At 44.1% G+C, this 22,707-nt stretch overlaps 1 protein-coding gene across 2 annotated transcripts in view; it reads left to right on the top strand.

Moving 5' to 3' along the window:
* The window catches only part of LOC140427756 (calcipressin-1-like), a 97,406-nt gene extending 75,264 nt beyond the window's left edge, over positions 1-22,142 (top strand). The window contains exons 1-4 of one of the 2 annotated variants that reach the window (XM_072513383.1): positions 593-816; positions 11,715-11,888; positions 17,062-17,233; positions 20,046-22,142. In XM_072513383.1, the coding sequence (XP_072369484.1) occupies positions 733-816; positions 11,715-11,888; positions 17,062-17,233; positions 20,046-20,227 (612 nt within the window). In that variant the 5' untranslated portion in view covers positions 593-732 and the 3' untranslated portion in view covers positions 20,228-22,142. Of the gene's footprint in view, positions 1-592; positions 817-11,714; positions 11,889-17,061; positions 17,234-20,045 lie in introns of those variants that run through there. The other variant, XM_072513382.1, reaches the window with a different exon arrangement.
* The last annotated feature ends 565 nt before the right edge of the window (positions 22,143-22,707 follow it).

The following is a 22,707-nucleotide window of genomic DNA, read 5'->3' as shown; positions in this document are numbered from 1 at the left end:
CAAGTGTGTGTTTTTGCTGCCACCCACTCCGTGCCTTCACAGGTAACAATTCTCTAACCATGAAGTGTAACGCAGTAGTACCTTTGAAAGTTTTTCACTTTCAGTCTCTTGGGCATTTCCTAAATAATTGTATGGAAATGTGCGAGGATGCTGGCATTTTTTTTGGTTTAGCCAAGTTAAATCTGTGAGGTGCCTGACTCTAGTGGAAGGGGAAAGAGGGTTGTGGAGATTCGCGGGTGACTGGATAATTTTCCTACCGTTCTCTTTAATATCTTCAGTTTAATGATTTATTCCTGTTACTATTTAACAGTTGTTTTAACAGTGTAATATTTTCCATCTCAGGCAAGTCATTCAAATTAAGTGCATATTGTGGGTGTTGAATGGAATTACTGCTGATGGAAACTATGTGCAGAATCAATGATAACACAGCTGCCAGGCAACATCAGCTGTTTTTTCCATCTTCCAGTGCAAAGCCAAGCTGATTAGCATAGATATCTTGACTAAGTGCTGATGTCACTACTTTCCATTCGAAGTTCATTTTGTCCTAGTTGGAACGTGCAGGTTTTATTTAAGAATTTGCTGCCTCATACCGTAAAGCTCCTGAGGGCGAGCACTCGATTCTGTATAAATTAGAGTAGAGCACAATTGCTTGTAACTCATAAAAGTGTCAGCAGCAGCTCAAGACTGCTTTGCTGGTCAATCAGACCTGGGAGTCTTTTTCCTGAATCTAGCATGCATTTCCAAAGCCTTAACTGCAACATTATTCTGATTGCCTGCTTGGCCGACACTGAAGTCTTTACTGATATTGACGTTCGGGTAAGGAGTTGGGTTATTTGAGTATTTTTTTTTTAACAACAACTTGTTTTAATTTATTGTCCATTTTCAGGCCGTTCATGATGCTTGTTATTGTCACCATTTAGAACGTATTTAACTGGTTTGGTAGATTTGACTGCTGTTAACAATGTTTGGCATTTTGAATTGGGAAGCACGTGGTGATTTAGTTGGTGCTTGCGTGTGTGAAATTGGTATTTCGGGATATCTGATATTGGTCTCTTAATAGCTGATGTGCAATGGAGGTATAACTACCTTTTCTGATCCTCCATTTGCAAAATCGTTCCTTTGTTCCTGCTTATTAAGTGTACAACATATTTTGGGGTTAGGAAGATGTAACTGTGTACAGATGTGGTGTGTTTTATCACTTTGTGGAAAATTGGGAACATCTACTGTTTCTAAAAGAAAAAGGGGAAGAGTTTCACGAGGTAATACAGTAGCTGGTGAATGCACTGTCCCAGCTTAATACTTCAGTACCAATATTTATGTTATAATCCGGGAAGGAAGTCTATGCTATAAACTTTGTACAGAGAACAGAATGAGGACATTTGTACAGGGGAAGGAGAAAAAAAACCTGAATTGTGAATAGCTGCACGTTCTCGTCCTGAAGGCTAATTCTACTTGTTGTGCAAGTTGTAAATGACAGGCCGCCTTTATTACATGCCGCAACGTAAACTAAAAACTTACTTGAGTTAATGGGTAGATAATCTGGAGCGCGGTTAGTAGAAATTTATGAATGGAGTCCCTAACTTTTTCTAACATCTAAATATAACTTATGTGAGGGTTATAACTGTTCAGTGGCATAAACCTAATTTAAGATTTAAAGTGAACCTCTGTTGACTTGTTTGTGCCCAGTGAATAACGTTTCATACACGGCAGCGTTCTGTGAATAATATGTGCACCGGGCATTATATGAAGTTGTTATTCATAACTGGAAAAGTCATTAATGTGGTCCCTTTTGTTTTAATTTGGGTGTTTGCGAAAGAAGCATTTTACATTTGTAAATAACACAAAAGGTTCCATGACTAAAATATGAAGCAAAACTGAGGACGATACAGATAAAATGCATCACTACCAATAGCCTAGATAAAGCCCTTTCTCATGTTATGTATACCACTTAACAAGTGGCTGCTCCTCTCCCCTGAACAGTGGCTCCCCACAACAATGGCTGCTGATCTCCCATGAAATTTTTGTTGCACAGTGAAGTTCCATTGTACATTCCAGTAGTAAAAGGAAAGACTTGCATTTATATGGTGCCTTTCACAACAACGTGCAGTTGTAGGAGCAAAGTAACAGAATGCCCCAAAGTGCTTTATAGTCAATGAAGTATCTTTTGAAGTGTCATCACTGCTGTATTGTAGGAAAGAAAGCAATTTGTTTACAAGAAAGATCCACAATAGCATTGTGATAATGTGTGATGATCTGTATTTAGGTCTTGATTGAGCGATAAACATTGGCCAAGGCACCAGGGAGAATGTCTCACCCAAACAATGGTACCTCTGACAGTGTAACTCCCCTGAATGTCAGATTCAAATTACAAACAGCACTTGTAGCTTTGCCCCTCTGCTAAGCACAAAGTCTGTCTACAACTGAAGGCTGAAAGTACATTGCTTGTGTGAAAAGAACCTGACCACTTCATTCAGGCAACTAGCAATGTGGGGATAAACAATTCAGGATATACTGCTGACGTCGCACACTGGGTTTCAGGATGGCATTGAGGCCTATGCCTGTCACTGAATTCAAACCTAGGAAGAATTAAACATCTCATCAATATTACAGCTCGTGGAGCCTTTTGATGTGAAGCAGCACATCTAGCAATGACCGATATTGTTCGCCATTATTTGACCTTTGTATAATGTTGTCTGATCCTAGGCCTAAAACAGTAAATAATAATAATAATTGCTTATTGCCACAAGTAGGCTTCAATTAAGTTACTGTGAAAAGCCTCTAGTCGCCACATTCCGGCGCCTATTCGGGGAGGCCGGTATGGGAATTGAACCCGCGCTGCTGGCCTTGTTCTGCATTACAAGCTAGCTCTTTAGCCCACTGTGCTTAAGTCAGCAACTACATAACAGATGTTCAGGCCAGAACGGTACTCATTAAACAATATAGTCACTCAAAACTATGTTACAATTCCAGTTTGCTTCTATCCATTTGTTTTTAAATATAAAAGTTATCTGAAACCTTCTGAGTGATGACTCCCCAAACACACTTCTCAAACTCTATCAGCGTGGTTTACCTGAAATTTTCAAGCAGGCAGCTTTGAGAAGTGACTGTAGGTGGAACAAAATGAATGTGAGAGTGACTGGAGTACTGAGCGAATGGGAGTGGCTAGGTGTTCGAGAAAGTGGTGAAGCAGCCTTAATTATGTGCTCCTTATACTTTTTTAAATCTCCTGACTGTCTATGTAAAAAGCCAATTGTTGTATTCTGCATTCCTACCTTTGGTGTCTTTTTCCATTTGGAGAGAAAACAAGTAACTTTAATGGGCCTCTTTGATAATGACAAGTGCACTGTCCAAACTGAGAATGAGCAAAGTAGTCCTGAGGCATTTGAAATGTGTTAGCAATCAAATTCTGGCACCAAACCACAGAAGGAGATATTGGGACATATGACCAAAACCTCTGTTTGAATTCTTTGTTGAGGTGTCAGCATCACTGGCAAGGCCAGCATTTGTGCTGATTCATTCTGAGCAGTTAAGAGTCAACATATTGCTTGGTCAAAGAGGCAGGTTTTAAACTACAGAAATGGGGCTCACATAATTTGAACGTTTCTTATTATCACGATTTAAGAGAAAAACTAGAGTCCTGTTTTGGGCGCAAATTAGTGAGATGTTTCTCAGTGCCTGCAGCACTGAGAACGACCCTGCTATCAAACAGGACTTGGTTTGTCTTTTTGGCCCCGGTCATGAATGCCCAACTGAGGCCGCACTTACCTCACTTCCTGTACTGATGATTGGGGCGCCATTTTAAAATGCCATCCAGATCTCTTGTCCCCTTCAGACACCTGCAGCAGCCTCGGGGGTGGGGGGGGGGGGGTGGTATGGGGCCCTCTCCAACTTGCCTCCTTAGGTGGTGCTCTAGCCCCCCTCTCCCCACCTCTTAAGGGCAGGGCATGGGCAACCTGCCACCCAGGCACCTTTGCACTGCCAGCCTTGGTGCCCAGATGGAAGTGCCAAGTGCCACCCTGCCCAGAGCCTGACCACCCCGGGGCCTCTGGTATTGGGGAATGAGCCCGGCCAGGTGGTAGAAGTTTCAGTAGGGGAGCATTTCGGGAACAGTGACCACAATTCAGTTAGTGCTGGTGGACAAGGATAAATGTGGCCTTGGATGAATGTGCTAAATTGCGGGAAGGCTAATTATAACAATATTAGGCAGGAACTGAAGAACCTAGATTGGGGGCGGATGTTTGAGGGTAAATCAACATCTGACATGTGGGAGGCTTTCAAATGTCAGTTGAAAGGAATCCAGGACCGGCATGTTCCTGTAAGGAAGAAGGATAAATATGGCAAATTTCGGGAACCTTGGATAACGAGAGATATTGTAGGCCTCGTCAAAAAGAAAAAGGAGGCATTTGTCAGGGCTAGAAGACTGGGAACAGACGAAGCCTGTGTGGAATATAAGGAAAGTAGGAAGGAACTTAATCAAGGAGTCAGGAGGGCTAAAAGGGGTCACAAAAAGTCATTGGCAAATAGGGTTAAGGAAAAGCCGAAGGCTTTTTACACGTGTATATAAAAAGCAAGAGGGCAGCCAGGGATAGGTTTGGCCCACTGAAGGACAGGGGAGGGAATCTATGTGTGGAGCCAGAGGAAATGGGTGAGGTACTAAATTAATACTTTGCATCAGTATTCACCAAAGAGAAGGAATTGGTGGATGTTGAGTCTGGAGAAGGGTGTGTAGATAGCCTGGGTCATGTTGAGATGCAAAAAGACGAGGTGTTGGGCGTCTTGAAAAATATTACGGTGGATAAGTCCCCAGGGCCTGATGGGATCTACCCCAGAATACTGAAGGAGAGAAGAGAGGAAATTACTGAGGCCTTGACAGAAATCTTTGGATCCTCACTATCTTCAGGTGATGTCCCGGAGGACTGGAGAATAGCCAATGTTGTTCCTTTGTTTAAGAAGGGTAGCAAGGATAATCCAGGGAACTACAGGCCGGTGAGCCTTACGTCAGTGGTAGGGAAATTACTGGAGAGAATTCTTCGAGACAGGATCTACTCCCATTTGGAAGCAAATGGATGTATAAGCGAGAGGCAGCACGGTTTTGTGAAGGGGTGGTCGTGTCTCACTAACTTGATAGAGTTTTTCGAGGAGGTCACAAAGGTGATTGATGCAAGTAGCGCAGTGGTTGTTGTCTATATGGACTTCAGTACGGCCTTTGACAAGGACCCTCATGGCAGACTGGTACACAAGGTGAAAGTCACACGGGATCAGAGGTGAGCTGGCAAGATGGATACAGAACTGGCTAGGTCATAGAAGCAGAGGGTAGCAATGGAAGGGATTTTTTCAGATTAGAGGGCTGTGACTAGTGGTGTTCCGCAGGGATCAGTGCTGGGATCTTTGCTGTTTGTAGTATATATAAATGATTTGGAGGAAAATGTAACTGGTCCACAGGTCACTGAAAGTGGCAACACAGGTGGAGATGACAGTCAAGAAGGCATACGGCATGCTTGCCTTCATTGGCCGGGGCATTGAGTATAAAAATGGCAAGTCATGTTGCAGCTGTTTAGAACCTTAGTTAGGCCAGACTTGGAGTATAGTGTTCAATTCTGGTCGCCACACTACCAGAAGGATGTGGAGGCTTTGGAGAGGGTGCAGAAGAGATTTACCAGGATGTTGCATGGTATGGAGGGCATTAGCTATGAGGAGAGGTTGAGTAAACTCGGTGTGTTCTCACTAGAATGACGGAGGTTGAGGGGCGACCTGATTTAGGTCTACAAAACTATGAGGGGCATAGACAGAGTGGATAGTCAGAGACTTTTTCCCCGGGTACAGGGGTCAATTACTAGGGGGCATAGGTTTAAGGTACGAGGGGCAAGGTTTAGAGGAGATGTACGAGGCAAGTTTTTTACACAGCGGGTAGTTGGTGCCTGGAACTCGCTGCCGGAGGAGGTGGTAGAAGCTGGGACGATAGTGACGTTTAAAGGGCGTCTTGACAAATACATGAATAGGATGGGAATAGAGGGATATGGACCCCGGAAGTGTAGAGGATTTTAGTTTAGGCGGGCAGCATGGTCGGCACAGGCTTGGAGGGCCGAAGGACCTGCTCCTGTGCTGTACTTTTCTTTGTTCTTTATTCTTTGTTCTCTGGTGACCTGGGAGACCCCCCTCCCCCCGATCCCGTTACGCCTGGTCCACATTTGTGCTATATGGTGCCATGGCGAGGCCATTAATTCCCAGGCCTCGGGATAAGAGTGGGTAAATGGAGTTGAAATCAGCCATGATTGAATGGCGGAGTGGACTCGATGGGCCGAATGGCCTTACTTCCAACCCTATGTCTTATGGTCTTATGGTCTTATAATCGGCCGCAGGCATATTTAAATGAACTTAAAGGCTCATTTAAATACGTTAATCTGGATCTCGCCTACCGAGTCAGGCATGACGAGGCTGTTCGCGTGCCCCTTGTTTCTTGTTGAGGGGGTGAGGGTTTGAAATACACCAAACACACTCTGACAAAATTCCTTGGGGATTGGGTGCTAGAGTCTGTGATGTCTAACACACCAGTAACGTTCTGCTTCATACAGAACTTGCACTCACTTAACATGAGGCATCACGTGTTCCTCCAAAGATCAGAGATTTCACCTGAATCTGCAAACCAATGCTAGACAGAACTTGTTCATGTCAGTGCCATTTCTATCCTACCTTCAGGTATGGTGAGATAGGTAAAGTCTTCAGTGTGACTTCACAGAAGCTGTGCATGCACCATACCTGCACATGTGGAGATGCTGTGCTGACCTCTGAATCTACTATGCATTATAAATGGGACAAATTGGGAACGAGGGCAATTGTATGATATTATGGAAGTACTTCCATTGGAACCTATTGTGTTATATAAATGAATTATAAAGCACTTGTGTAGAATATTAACAGTGTAACCTAAATGATTCAGGAAATGGAGGGTTTAATTTCACTAGTCTGATGTCAGTTCCTTTCATCCAACCTTTTAATTAGCTACTGACTTGGACAAAGCATTTAAGGAAGTGTCTAAACTTAATTCTGTGAGTCAGGCTGGAAAATTCCATTGCTAATTAGTCCGCAAATGGATTTCTGGCTTAATCATATTGACGGTTGTACATCTTTCTCTCCTCGCCCCATCTTAACACAATAAGAAGACTCCCATTTTGAGAGCTTGCATCAGACTTCGCCATAAATCACTGCTGCTGATTTGACTCAGCAGTCAAAAACAATTACAGAAATTGTATGGACTGAGAATTGACTACAGAGGGGTACATGGTCTTGTGGCTCGTGAGCTTTACCCGTACCAAATACCATACACTCTTACTGAGGAAGGCAACTGTTCAAACGTGTATGTGCAAAGTGCATAATTTAGGATGAAGGTTGTGGACTGGATCCTCTAGCTGTTCACGCAGGTCTCCCCCGACGGCACAACCTGCCACGGGTTTCCTGTCAGCGTGGAGTGGATTCAACGGGAAATCCCTTACAGCAGTGGGACCAGAAGATCCCGCTACCGGCCAGTGGTGCCCCCCCCCCCCCCCCCCCCCCACGCTGCTGAGGGAAAACACGCCGTGTGGGGCGGGGGGCAGTGATTCCGCCCCAGATGTTGGAGAATTCACTTGACTATCAGGGATAGGAAAGAGGTTCACTGCATACCTGTTACATGTTCCATTGTGATGGAGTAGGTTAGCCATTATGTGAAATGAATGAGCGCAGTAAGTTGAATTATCTTTTCGCGTCCTGACGTTTTGTTTCTTCGCATTTCTGTAGTTTTTCACGAAAATATATTTACTTTTAAATGGAGAAACTCAAGTTGTGATTCATAATCGCTTAAGGAGGAAGCTTCAGCTTGTATGAAGGCCACTCCAATTACAGGAGGGTATTAAAAGAATTAAATTTGACTTGGCCGCATGGCAAAGTCGTTTTAAATCTCAATGTTTTACTGCTCTACACAAATACAATAGGCCCCATGCAGGAAATTGATTTGAAGTTGGAGGTAAGAAGGTGCAGTAAGAAACTAATGCCTTGAAATCTGACGATCGTCTAGTAGTGTTTATTATTGAGGAATGAGTTTTGGGCATAAACTAGGTTTTAGTTCTGAGGTACATGAAAATGAAGTCTGGCATCGTTTTGTATGCATTTGTTTTTAAATGTAGCGTACCCAATTCGTTATTTTCCAATTAAAGGGAATCCACCTACCTGGCACATCTTTGCGTTGTGGGGGCGAAACCCACGCAAACACGGGGAAAATATGCAAACTCCACACGGACAGTGGCCCAGAGCCAGGATGGAACCTGGGACCTCGGCGCCGTGAGGCAGCAGGGCTAACCCACTGCGCCACCGTGCTGCCCTATTGTTTTGTATGAATGATGTGATCAGGAGCAGGACCAAAACTCTGGCACAGTGGTTAGCACTGCCGCCTCACGGCTCCAGGGTCCTGGGTTCAATTCCAGCCTCGGGTGACTGCCTGTGGAGTTTGCACTTTCTCCCCGTGTCTGCGTGGGTTTCCTCCGGGTGCTCCGGTTTCCTCCCGCAGTCTAAAGATGTGCAGGTGAGGTGGATTGGTCATGATAAATTGCCCCTTAGTGTCAAAAAGGTTAGGTGGGGGTTACTGGGATAGGGTGGAGATGTGGGCTTAAATGGGGTGCTCTTTCCAAGGGCCGGTGCAGACTCGATGGGCCGAATAGCCTCCTGCACTGTAGGGATTCTGTGAAACCACCGATTCCATTCCAGTCCCTGGCCACCTCTGAAGACTGAAAGTGGAATGTTCACAATCTCTGTTCAGCTCAGTTTATGGCCCGGTATCTCCAATACAAAGACTACCTGCTTCCACCTCATCTCTGGCTCCACCCATCTGCGACATGATGACCATCTGACCTCGACTACCACACTCCATTAACTTGAACTCCTCCAAAACTCTTTCTACATCTTAACTTGCGCCAGGTTCTGTTCGCTCATCACCCTCGTGTTCACTGATCTGCATTTCTTCTTGGTCGTAGAACACTTGTTGATTTTAAAAGTTTCATCCTAGTGTTTAAATTCTTCCCTATCTCTGTAACCGCCTTCAACTATCCAAGAATTCTTTATTTCTCCAAATCTAACCCCATGTGCATCAGTGACAGTCCTCAAATTTCTAGGCTCCAAGCTCAGTGATTGCCGCCTGAAATCTTTGTGCATCTCCTTTTTACGATGCTCCATGAAATCCCCCTCTGTGATTAAGCTCTTAATGACATCTGTGTGTGTGATGATGGGCAGTCCTCAGCTGCGGTACTAGTAGAGAAGTAATTCTATTCCGACAGTTAGAGACAACCTTTTACCATCCGCTAACCTGGTAAGACCAAGTTAACCCCAGATGGTTGCTATGCTTGACTTGCCATGTCTTTGGGTCTACATAGTAATGGAGCAACTATAAGTATATTTATAGCTCCTTGTTCTAGCGTACCGGTATATAAATAACCATTGCTCCTGCCTTTAACTGAGAAGTGCTTGAAGGAAATGCAGAAAAGTAGACATGACTGAAGTGAGCTCGGACAAAACAGCATTGGAAAATAGTAGCAAATCGTCAAAAGCAGAGCTGACACTCATCGTCTTGTATTACACTGATGCCACTGGGCTCACCAATTGCTGGTCCCACACAGCTTTCTGCAGGCCAGATGTAAACCTTGCAGTAACTGACAGAGAAGTGCCGTCCAGAAGGCCGGCCTCAGAGATTTACATTTTGTTTTAGAGGCAGGCGTGCAAGATTTGGGCAGCATGGTAGCACAAGTGGTTAGCACTGTGGCTTCACAGCGCCAGGGTCCCAGGTTCGATTCCCCGCTGGGTCACTGTCTGTGCGGAGTCTGCACGTTCTCCCCGTGTCTGCATGGGTTTCCTCCGGGTCCTCTGGTTTCCTCCCACAGTCCAAAGACGTGCAGGTTAGGTGGATTGGCCATGATAAATTGCCCTCAGTGACTAAAAAGGTTAGGAGGGGTTATAGAACATAGAACATAGAACATTACAGCGCAGTACAGGCCCTTCAGCCCTCGATGTTGCGCCGACCTGTGAAACCACTCTAAAGCCCATCTACACTATTCCCTTATCGTCCATATGTCTATCCAATGACCATTTGAATGCCCTTCGTGTTGGCGAGTCCACTACTGTTGCAGGCAGGGCATTCCACGCCCTTACTACTCTCTGAGTAAAGAACCGACCTCTGACATCTGTCTTATATCTGTCTCCAGGTTGTTGAGTTATAGGGTGGAAGTGAGGGCTTAAGTGGGTCGGTGCAGACTCGCTGGGCCGAATGGCCTCCTTCTGTACTGTATGTTCTATGTTCTATCGGTTCTCGAGTGAATTTGGCAGCACGATCATGACCGTTGTGCTTGCCATTAATGAGGTGTTATATACTTTGTGTGAACTTAATGCATCTAAACATTGTATGGTTCTCTATTTCAAGGCAGAGAGATAGATTCCATTTTTGGAATAATTGAAAAGTTGGAGTGCTCGTGTATCTTGTGCAAAATGTTAAATGTGTCAAAGTTGCTTTGGGCCATTTTGCACCATTTGAAGAAAGTTTTAAATAAATATGATTGCTAGGATGTCTTTATGGGAAAGATAAACTGTTTGAAAAATAGAGGTGATGTCTTCATGTGTTCACAAGTAATAATAAATACTTACTGTGTGGGTTGTGGAGCTCCAATTCAAAGAGGCTGCACTTAATTATTTTCAAAGTTGTGATCTTTATGTCAGTTATTCCATTGTGCATGTTTTGAATTTTTATTCAATTTTTGAGACATCAGGTTGACTGTGGCACAATACAGTCAAAATATCATTGTCTTGTAACTCCTTAGTAAAGTGTCATCACCGGAGTGTGCCAGCAGCTCCAAGCGCACTTGACCATGTCAATTATTGACTGTTCAGTTGAAAGTTCAGACATTAAGGATCAATCTGGCCAGCTCTTTGGCTTGCGGGGGGAAGAAAGGCCTGGAAGACGTCATATTGGGGTGCACAGCAGAGCACACTCCAGGAAGCCAAAATACACTGAACAATATTTCCACAAGGGAACTCTCATTTCCCAATCAATTAGCTTTGTAGCCCCTGTCCTCCTGCATTATGGCTAGTGGCAATCCAAAGGCATGTTTATTTCCAATGGAGAACTATTTAGGGTACTAATTTATGGAGAACTATTTAGGATACTAGGGGCAGCATGGTAGCATTGTGGATAGCACAATTGCTTCACAGCTCCAGGGTCCCAGGTTCGATTCCGGCTTGGGTCACTGTCTGTGCGGAGTCTGCACATTCTCCCCGTGTGTGCGTGGGTTTCCTTCGGGTGCTCCGGTTTCCTCCCACAGCCCAAAGATGTGCAGGTTAGGTGGATTGGCCATTATAAATTGCCCTTAGTGTCCAAAATTGTCCTTGGTGTTGGGTGGGGTTACTGGGTTATGGGGATAAGGTGGCGGTGTTGACCTTGGGTAGGGTGCTCTTTTCAAGAACCGGTGCAGACTCGATGGGCCGAATGGCCTCCTTCTGCACTCTAAATTCTATGATAATGCCTGTTTTGACATTATTGAATAATCTCAAGAGTGAGAGAGACCCCGATGTTGTTCCCCCTTAGAATCTTCGATGTACACATTTTGTGGTGGTAAAGTGACAAACAGCATTGATTCAGGCCTGTTGAAAAGCTATTAAACCTATGCTGTTGAAATGTAATCATTGATTAAATCTCTCTACAGGATGACTTTGAGACACTATTCAGGGCCTATGACAGGAATGTGACCTTTCAGTTTTTTAAGAGCTTCAGACGTGTGCGGATCAACTTCAGCAACCCCATTGCAGCAACTGAAGCCAGAATTCAACTTCATGAAACGGAGTTTAATGGGAAGAAAATGAAACTATACTTCGCACAGGTATTCATTTTTACTATCGTGAATTTAAAGCAAGTTCCTCTTTTGTAAATATGTTTGCTTAAAATAAATTGAAGTGCCCCCAGACTGTTTCTGTATTTTCATGAGGCCATGTCCTAAATGAAGGGCGTGATTTAATGGAAAAGAAACGGAGTACCGTTTTGGGCGGGTTTAAATAGGAATATAGGTATTAGGAGCAGAAGTCGGCAATTCAGCCCCTCAAGCCTGCTCCCCATTCAATCAGATCATGGCTGACCTCTTCCTGGTCTCAAATCCTCCCCACCTGTTGCCCATAACCCGTTTTGTTTTATCAGAAATATGTCTATCTCCTTCTTGAAACCATTGAATGACTCCGATTCCATGGGGCAGCGAGTTCCACAAATTCACCACCCTCTGCGAGCAGTAGTTCCTCCTCATCTCAGTTCTAAATCTACCACCTTTCAACCTATATCGGTGACCTCTCGTTCTAGATTGCCCCACAAGGAGGAACGTTTGGTCTGTGTTTACTTTATCCATCCCTTTTAGTATTTTATTCCGATTTGATTCCCTCATCCTTCTAAATTCCAGCAAGTATCAGCCCAAACTGTTTAATCTCTCCTCGTACCCTTTCATCCCCAGAATCAATCTGGTGAACCTCCTCCAATGCCACCACATCCATCCTCAAATCTGGAGACCAAAATTGGACACAATACTCCAGATGTGGTCTCACCAACAACCAATGCAATTGCAACAACACTTCTCTACTTTTATAGTCCAGTCCTTTTGCAATAAACACTAACATTCCATTTACCTTTTTAATTGCATGCATACCAACTTTCTGTGATTTATGAACAAAGCCGCCCGGATCACTCTGCCCAGGAGCATCTTGAATCTGCTTTCCATAGGTAACCTCCCTTTCTATTTTTTCGGCCGAAATGGATAACCTCACACTTATCCACATTAACACCATCTGGCAAAGGTTGGCCTAATCTCCTAGCCTATTTAGATCCGTCTGTAAAATCTGTATCTCCTCTTCACTGCCTGCTTTCCCATCTATTTTAGTGTCATCTGTAAATTTTGCTGTGTTACACTCTGTCACTGCTTGCAGATCATTTATATAAATTGTAAACAGCTGATGTCCGAGGACTGACCGCTGTGGCACCCCGCTAGTTCCAGTTCACCAGCCAGAGAAGGATGCATTTATCACAACCCTCTGCTTTCTGTCAGTCAGCCAATCCTCTATCCAATCTAGTACTTGAAGCACCGAGAACGACCCTGCCATTAATCGGGTCTCTGCTGCATCTTTGAGCCTGGGAAAACCACTGAGGCTCATTTCCTGCATTGCCAGGGTGGAACCCAGGTTGCAGTGCCAGGGTGCCAAGATGGCAGTGCCAGGGTGTGAGGGTGGCAGTGCCAAAGTGCCATCAGGAGTACAGGGTACCACCCTGCCCAGAGCCCAACCAGCCCGGCCCCCCCCCCCCCCCCCCCCGATCACCTGGGAGACCCTCCATGGACTGGTACGCCTGCTCCATGTTTGTGGAAACCAGTGCTAAACAGCACCCGCTCGGGGTCTCTGCGCAAGGCCGTTAGGTCCCACGCCTTGGGTAATTCCGGGGGAGACATATTCAAGTGAGACTAACTGCTCACTTGAGTATGAAAATCTGGATCACGCCCATTGAGAACTAGATCCAGACTCGCAATATCTTGTTCCATCTCACGAGGTGTAACGGGCGTCGTACATCCCGCGTCGCGGGTGGCCTCTCACGAGATGTAACGGCCTTGTCGCGTCCAAGTAGGTGAATTGTGCCGTAAGTAATACTGAAAAAAGTACTTCAGCACTAAATTTTCAGTTTTATTGCACAGGATGACTGATATGTGACAGTAGGGCTCTGTTGTCATATACGGTGGTACTCTGAGGTTGGATATATTTGGACTCAGAATAGAGGGAGTCCGGGGAGTATAGGATATGAGAATTTGGTGTTTCCAATCCCAAGCAAGTTCAGTCAAGATTGGCTAAAAATACATTTCATGACAGGAAGTCTGTTATCGTATAAAGTTTTCTGTGGTCAGCTTGTTAGTGCCATTGGGGTCAGCTTATTTTAGCCATTGTTTATGGCCCATGGCAGCATGGGTATCTATGCCCTTTTGAAGACCAATCAGTCTATTGCAATTGGGCTGAATAGAAAACAGTAAATTAAGGTGAAATTTAAAGGGATGAAAATGCTTCAATGGAAGAGGCAGCAGAAATAGGCAAGAATCATAGAATCTCAACAGTGCAGAAGGAGGCCATTCGGCCCATCGAGTCTGCACCGACCCTCAGAAAGAGCACCCTACCCATAGCCCCACCATATCCCTGTAAACCAATAACCCCACCTAATCTTTTGGACACCAAAGGGCAATTTAGCATCGCCAATCCACTTATCCTGCACATCTTTGGACTGTGGGAGGAAACTGAAGCGCCCGGAGGAAATCCATGCAGACACGGGGAGAATGCGCAAACCCCACACACACATTGACCCAAGACGGGAATTGTACCTGGGTCCCTGGCTCTGTGAGGCTGCCATGCTAACCACTGTGCCACCCATTTTTTCTAAGGCACCTCAAGAAAAGGTGAAGTGAAAGGGAGAAAGATTGGGCAGACAGAAGTGAAGGGAAAGGAAAACAAACGTTAAGGCATGGCATGGAGTCTGCCGGGAGTAACTCGATGCCAGGATAATTGTGCTGTACGAGGTGGCTGTGTATAGGTGGTAGCAGATTAAAGGCTGCAACTGGTCGCTTCACACTGTTCCACGTGTTGTTCCAAGCGATGGTATGGTAGCTGCATAAGTTATGGTAGCTGCATGTATTGTGGCAACAAATGGCACAGATCTCCATGAGCCATGTGGCCTACTAGTGCTCCTATTTCACCTTGAAACCTGTAAAATGAATTTTTCACAGCTGCCATGTAGTTCTGTGCCAGCGTTGTCGGATATCGTTGCCAACATAATGGAAAATACACAGATAATCGAAGCAATGGAGACCATTCAGCCCTTCGAGCCTGCTCCGTCATTTATTATGATCATGGTTGATCATCAAATTCAATACTCTGATCCAGCCTTCCCCCATAGCACTTGATTCCTTTAGCCCCAAAGCTATATCTAATTCCTTCTTAAATTACACAATGTTTTGGCCTCAATTTCTGTGGTAGTGAATTCCACAGATTCACCGCTCTCTGGGTGAAGACATTTTTCCTCACCTCAGTTCTAAAGGGTTTACCCCTTATCCTCAAACAATGACTCCTAGTTCTGGACTCCGTCATCATCGGGAACATTCTTTCTGAATCTACCCTGTCTAATCCTGTTAGAATTTTATACGTTTCTATGAGATCCCCTCTCACTCTTCTAAAGTCCAATTAATATGTTCCCAACCGACTTAGTCTGTCCTCCTATGACCAGGAATCAGTCTGGTAAACCTTTGCTGCACTCCCTCCACAGCAAGAACATCCTTCCTCAGATAAGAACACCAAAACTGCACATACTACTGCTCACCGATGACCTATACAGTTACAGTAAAACATCCTTATTCTTATACTCAAACCTTCTCGCTATGAAGGCCAACATACCATTTGCCTTCTTTATTGCCTGCTGTACCTGCGTGTTTATGTTCAGCGACTGATGCACGAGGATACCAAGGTCTCGCTGAGTATCCACCTCTCTCAATGATACCCATCTACCTTCCTATTTTTGCTATCAAAGTGGATAACCTCACATTTATCCACATTATACTGCATCTGCCATGCTTATACCCACTCACTCAGCCTGTCCAAATCCCACTGAAGCATCTCTGCATCCTCCTCACAGCTCACCCTCCCACCCAACTTTGCATTATCTGCAACTTTGGAGATAGAATCACTACAGTGCAGAAGGAGGCCATTCAGCCCATTGAGTCTGCATCGACCTCTGAAAAGATACCCGACCTAGGGTCAGGCCCCCACCCTATCACCTTGACCTAGTAGCCCCACCTAACCTAACCTTTTGGACACTAAGGGGCAATTGATAATGGCCAATTCACCTAACCTGCAATTCTTTGGACTGTGGGAGGAAACCGGAGCACCGGAGGAAACCCATGCAGACACAGGGAGAAAGTGCAAACTCCACACAGACAGGCACCCGTGGCCGGAATTGAACCCAGGCCCCTGGAGCTGTGAGGCAGCAGTGCAAACCACTCTGCCACCGGGAAATAACACCAGAGATAATACATTTAGTTCCCTCATCCAAATCATTAATATATAATGTGAATATATTAGTTGGGGTTTTAGCACAGATCCCTGCGGTATCCCACTAGTCACTGCCTGCCAAATGGAAAAAGACCCACTTATTCTAACTTTTTGCTTCCTGTCTGCTAATCAGCTTTCTATCCATCTCAAGACACTACCCGCAATTCCATGCGCTTTAATTTTACATATTAATCTTCTATGTGAGACCTTGTCCTCTGAAATTCTAAATAAACCACATCCACCGGTTCTCCCTGGTCAACATCATCAAAGACTTCTAGTAGATTTGTCAGATTTCTTGTATATAACATTCATGTCATGAAGTCTGCATCACTGCCGCTTACAACCGTCTTCTTGTTGGTAATTGCAGTGATTTGACAGCACCTTCTAAACCCGTGCTCTACCCCCTAGAAGGACAAAGGCAGCAGATGCACGGGGACACCACCACTTGGAAGATGCCCTCAAGCCACATACAATCCTGACTTGGAATTATATTGCCATTTCTGGGTCAAAATGCTGGGACTCCCTCCCTAACAGCACTGTGGGTATACCCACAACACAAGGACTGCAGCAGTTCAAGTGGTTCACCACCACTTTCACGAGGGAATTTATGGATGTGCTATGAATGTTGGCCTAGCCAGCAACGCCCACATCCCACAAAATAATTCTTTTAAAAATACAGGCCTTGAAAATGGGTTGGGGACATTTGGGGGTCACAACATGACCCATCTCAGACTCTATCCCCAATTCATAGCACCCTCTTTGTGAAAATTAGATATTTCTGCTCGAAAAATATACTGTTGGCTGTTTGGAAAAGAAAACTGTCCTATTCTTAAGTGCTGTTTAACTTTGTGCACAAAATTAACACAACAATTTTCAATCAAAGTATAACTTTTTAACTAAAACTTGCAGCATTTTTTAAAAAAATTAATATTTTCTTTCTAGATCCAGAACAAATCTTCCTCTAAAGGTAGCCCACACCTGGCTCCACCACATCCAGAAAAGCAGTTCCTCATTTCTCCGCCAGCATCTCCTCCTGTTGGCTGGAAGCAAGCAGAAGATGCCACTCCGGTTATAAACTATGACCTGCTATATGCGATATCTAAGCTGGGCCCAGGTAATCACAATACGTGTTTGCTCGTAGTTCAATAGAACTTGGGAATCTTTTTTCTTGTTTATCCCCGATTCCCCCTTGCAATTTTCTCAGGATTTAAACATAGAGAAATGTCAGGATTTTCTGCCAGTACAACAATGAGCTCTAAATAGTGATAATTTAGTAAGAACTGAAGACACTGTTGCTAAGTTTGCAGATGATATAAAGATCTACAGAGGGACAGGTAGTATTGAGGAAGCAAGGGGGCTGCAGAAGGACTTGGACAGGCTAGGAGAGTGGGCAGTGAAGTGGCAGATGAAATACAATGTGGAAAAGTGTGAGGTTATGCACTTTGGAAGGTGGAATTTAGGCATAGACAATTTTCTAAATGGGGAAATGCTAAGGAAACCAGAAGCACAAAGGGACTTGGGAGTCCTTGTTCACGATTCTCTTAAGGTTAACGTGCAGGTTCAGTCGGCAGTTAAGAAGGCAAATGCAGGCGACATGTGGCACAGTGATTATAATAATAATAATCGCTTATTGTCACGAGTAGGCTTCAATGAGGTTACCGTGAAAAGCCACTAGTCGCCACATTCCGGCACCTGTTCGGGGAGGCCGGTACGGGAAACACTGGTTAGCACTGGGACTACGGCGCTGAGGCCCCGGGTTCGAATCCCGGCCCTGGGTCACTGTCCTTGTGGAGTTTGCACATTCTCCCCGTGTCTGCGTGGGTTTCACCCCCACAACCCAAAGATGTGCAGGTTAGGTGGATTGGCCATGCTAGATTGCCCCTTAATTGGAAAAAAATAATAATTGGGTACTCTAAATTTATTTTAAAAAGGAAGGCAAATGCAATGTTAGCATTCATGTAAAAAGGGCTAGAATACAAGACCAGGGATGTAATTCAGAGACTATATGAGACTCTGGTCAGACCCGATTTTGGATTACTGTGAGCAGTTTTGGGCCCCGTATCTAAGGAAGGATGTGCTAGCCTTGGGAAGGGTCCAGAGGAGGTTCACAAGAATAAACCCTGGAATGAACAGCTTGTCGTATGAGGAACGGTTGAGAACTTTGCGCCTGTACTCGTTGGAGTTTAGAAGGATGAGGGGGATCGTATTGAAACTTATAGGATACTGCAAGGCCTGAATAGAGTGGACGTGAAGAGGATGTTTCCACTTGTAGGAAAAACTAGAAGCAGAGGATGCCATCTCAGACTAAAGGGGCGATCATTTAAAACCGAGACGAGGAGGAATTCCTTCAGCCAGAGGGTGGTGAATCTGTGGAACTCTTTGTCCCTGAAGGCTGTGGAGGCCAAATCACTGAGTGCCTTTAAGACCGAGATAGGTAGGCTCTTGATTAATAAGGGGATCAGGAGTTATGGGGAGAAGGCAGGAGAATGGAGGATGAGAAAAATATCCGCCATGATTGAATGGTGGAGCAGACGCGATGGGCCAAGAGGCCTAATTCAGCTTCTGTATCTTATGATCTTATAGTCTAATTAGTCTACTGTCCCAATGGGACATTTCCTACAAATGGAATTGGCTGAGGTGCCTTGAAATACGATTGCGGTGATGGGGATGTTTAAAGGACAGATCACCACAAGTTACTGTTGTCTGACGTCCAGAGGCTGGATTCAGAATGATGCTGGAATGCATTATTAGGAAGAGGGGGCTGATTTTAAGAAAATAAGGACTGTAAGGGAGGGGGGGGGGAAATTAAAAAAAAAAAAAATAATAATATTCGTTCATGTGATGTAGGTGTCACTGGCTAAGCCAGCATTTATTGCGCATCCTTAATTGCTCCTTAACTGAATGGCTTGCTAGGCTATTTCAGAGGTAATTTAAGAGTCAACTACATTGCCATGGATCTGGTGTCACATGAGCTGCCAGACCAGGGATGGCAGATTGTGAACCAGATGGGTTTCTACGACAGTCGACAATGGTTTCATGGTCATCATTTAGGTTTCTAATTCCTGATTTTTATTGAATTCAAATTTCACCATCTGCCATGGTGGGATTTGAACCCTTGTCCGCAGAGCATTACCTCTGCACTCTGGATGATAATCTTTGATTGTCACAAGTATGAAGTTACTGTGAAAAGCCCCTAGTCGCCACATCCCGGTGCCTGTTCGGGTAAGCCGGTACGGGAATTAAACCCTTGCTGCTGGCCTTGTTCTGCATTACAAACCAGCTGTCTAACCCACTGAGCTAGACTAGCCCTATTAAACCAGCCCTATGGATTACTAGTCCAGTGACAATACGGCTACACCACTGGTTCCCCCCAGCACGGAGGGGGTGGGGGGGGGGGGTTAAACCACGAGGAATATTTGCCAGAGTTCTCCACCCGTAGTCTGGCTCTTTGGTTTCTTTGGTTCTGCTGGCAGCGCACCCCCACCCGTGGGTTTCCCGGCAGCGTGGGGTGGCTTCAATGGGAATCCCCATTGACAACTGCGGTGGGTGCAGAGAATCCTGCCACCAATGAACAGTGCACTGCCACCTGCTGCTTAGAAACACGTGGCTGGGAGGCCAGGGAATACCACCCATTATTTTTAAACTGCCAAGCTAAATTGAAGAGAATAAGTACGGTAGCTTAGGACAAGATTGAAAGAAATGGGAGGAAAGACCAGTTAAATCAAGAACCGATTATCGTGTACCACAAAACGTGGGATTTGAAAGCCTGTAGATTGTAAGAGGAAAGAAGAGCGAAGGATCATGTGTCCTCTGATCCAATGTGCACATTGAGATGTGGATGTAATAATGTGTTATTGTAGCAAATGTAAGGAGATGTTTTTTTGTTGTTGCTGAGATCCACTTTTTTTTTTTCCTATTCTGTACAGGGGAGAAATACGAATTGCATGCGGGCACTGACACCACTCCCAGCGTTGTCGTTCACGTCTGTGAAAGCGACCCAGAACTGGAGCAGGAGCAAGAGGAGGAGGAGGGGAAAAATCGTCCTAAACCAAAAATCGTTCAAACAAGACGGCCAGACTACACTGCCAGCCAGTCTAAGCAAAAGTGAACTTTACCACTTTGTTGTTTTGTTTGAATTTGGACTCCTCATGCAGAGAGCGATCACACTACTGAGTTATAATGGGGGATACTGGACAGCAGGCAGTTTTAACTAGTGCAAATGTTTGAAGTCCCAAATATATAACTGTATGTGGACTGATAGGCAGAAAGAATATGGGAAATTTGTACTGTATAAATTCTGTTGTGTTATTTCTGCTGCAAGCTTGCACATTAAATTGCAAAGATATTAATGAGGACAGCCAGTTGGAGCAGCAGTGATAATGGTCCACATGGAAATCGTGTGGCTGCGGTTGGCACTGAACATTTTTTGTTAGTTGTCTGTTCTACCATTTTGGATGTCTTTGAATGTTTGGAATGACTTGTTTCCTCACGGTTTTACTTCATTTGCATATTATTGCAAAATTGCAGTTAATCATGTGGTGTTTAGAGTGGCCTGCTACGATATTTAAGGTAGTCCTTTCCAGCAGAGCTGGCACGTATGGAATTTTGGCATTTCCAAGACTTAAAACAGGGAAGTTAACTTAATTGCAAACAGTAGCTCTTGCACGTGTCAATTCAACTACTTATCAGGATCAGTTTAAGTATCTTTTCACTTTGAAACTTTTATCAATAAAGTTACATAAAGCGTTATCTTTTATCAAAATGCATCACAAAGGGTATGTTGATGATTCGCACACTCTCTTGTGCTTTATCTTTCTGCATATCTTCTGCAACATCGCTACCTGTGCTAAAACTAACCATATATACTAAAGCACGGTTATTGTGTTGAAATCTTAAAAATTCATCAACTGCCACAAGTCATGTGAGCTGTGTTACAATGTGCTTCACGATGTATCATGCATGATCAATTCCATTTTAGCTTGTCTTTGAATGTTAAAGTTTGACGTAGACACTTAAACCCATTGCGTTTTGTTTCTTCTGACTGGTTTACTTGCACAGTGAAGGACTGCAGTGCCATCTATATCAGAATGATTAACGTTGCTGATTATTTGAATGGTTTTTGCACTTCATAATCCAGATTGATGGCCAGCTCCTGAAGACGGTTATTGTGCATAATGGAATGAAATTCAAACCCAGAAAGCTCCCCGAATGTGGTTGTCTTTTCTTCATTTGCTTCCCAAACCAATCCACGTACCAATTTTACTTCTGAACTAGACAGAAAGTTGGGAATAAAAGGGGAACTGCATTATCTGCAAGGGTAGAAAAGGAAAATTTGTTCTGCCGCATTCAGAGGTACAAGACCTGTTATTTGGGAACAAGACTTATTAACGATGAGTTATTGTAACCACAACCTTAATCCAATTCCATATGTACCACTACACTTTAATATGATATCCTCACCTGAAATTTTGGCTACTTGAACTACCCGTTTCTTATTTGTTAATGTGACTACCTTAGGTAAATGGGGAAAGTACAAAATTACTGATTTGTGATGTCTCGTCACAGTATACTCATCCTGTGTATAATGTTGGAACCTTTTAAACTGTAAGTCTAGAAGTGAACTATTAAATTATTGAATTGTGCTGTACATATTGTTCATATTTGTACAGATTGGAATAATTGGGCAAATGTGGGATGTTTACAAATAAATACATTTGCTTTAAAGACCTTGTTAGCTTTATTTGGATGCAATACTTCCCTTACAAAATGAAAACATTGAATCCGTGGCCAGTTCTTATCAGGATGGTAATTAAGAAAGTGACCTAGTTCTTTAAGCTCTAGCTGCTTGTTAATACCACCGGCAGAATCAAAGTCAGAATTAGTTTTAAAGGTAGGTATGTCTGTAAGTCTATTATCCCTGTCTGGACCAGTGACTCACATCGATTGAACTCTCTTTGTACTATATCTTCACCCAACTTTGGTACATGTCCTACTGAAAAGAAAATAAAGTTGCTTTTCACGTCCTGCTGCATTTTGATTTATTTTTAACCTTGGAAGCTTCTCGAGCTGTAGTAATGTTGAGGAAAGAAATCTTAAGATATTGTACATCATTACTGTGTGCAACACAACACACAGGCATCCTACTACCCATTGTGGTCCCCACAGAACCTGCCACTGGATAAACAATTGCCACCCTTTTCACACCATTTCCCTCCAGGATATCTATTCACTCTTAAACAAGGATCTTGTTATTCATAATCTCCTTGTGAATGACTACAAATGACAGAAAATCAATTAATGGGTAACACCTTGTTCCTTCCTGAAGCAAACTTCCTGGATAATTTTATCATCATCTGCCGTGCTGAAATCATGGGATTAGCGGGGTTGTCCTAAACATCAAACCACACCTTGGGCTTCTGTTGAGAACCTTCTGCCCTATCTGTTTTCATGCATCCCTATAACCCTAATATTTTACTACACAGCCTTTCTAATCAGCCTCTTCACAGACAGACTCCTTGTACACAGTGGGTTGAATCTCTGATCTCACCTTGTTCTGTCCTCTGATTTCGCAGTCTGCTTTTACTCTCA

This window comes from Scyliorhinus torazame, chromosome 8 (assembly GCF_047496885.1).
Source record: "Scyliorhinus torazame isolate Kashiwa2021f chromosome 8, sScyTor2.1, whole genome shotgun sequence".
Lineage (NCBI taxonomy): Eukaryota > Metazoa > Chordata > Chondrichthyes > Carcharhiniformes > Scyliorhinidae > Scyliorhinus > Scyliorhinus torazame.
This window is presented reverse-complemented; position numbering and strand designations above follow the sequence as displayed.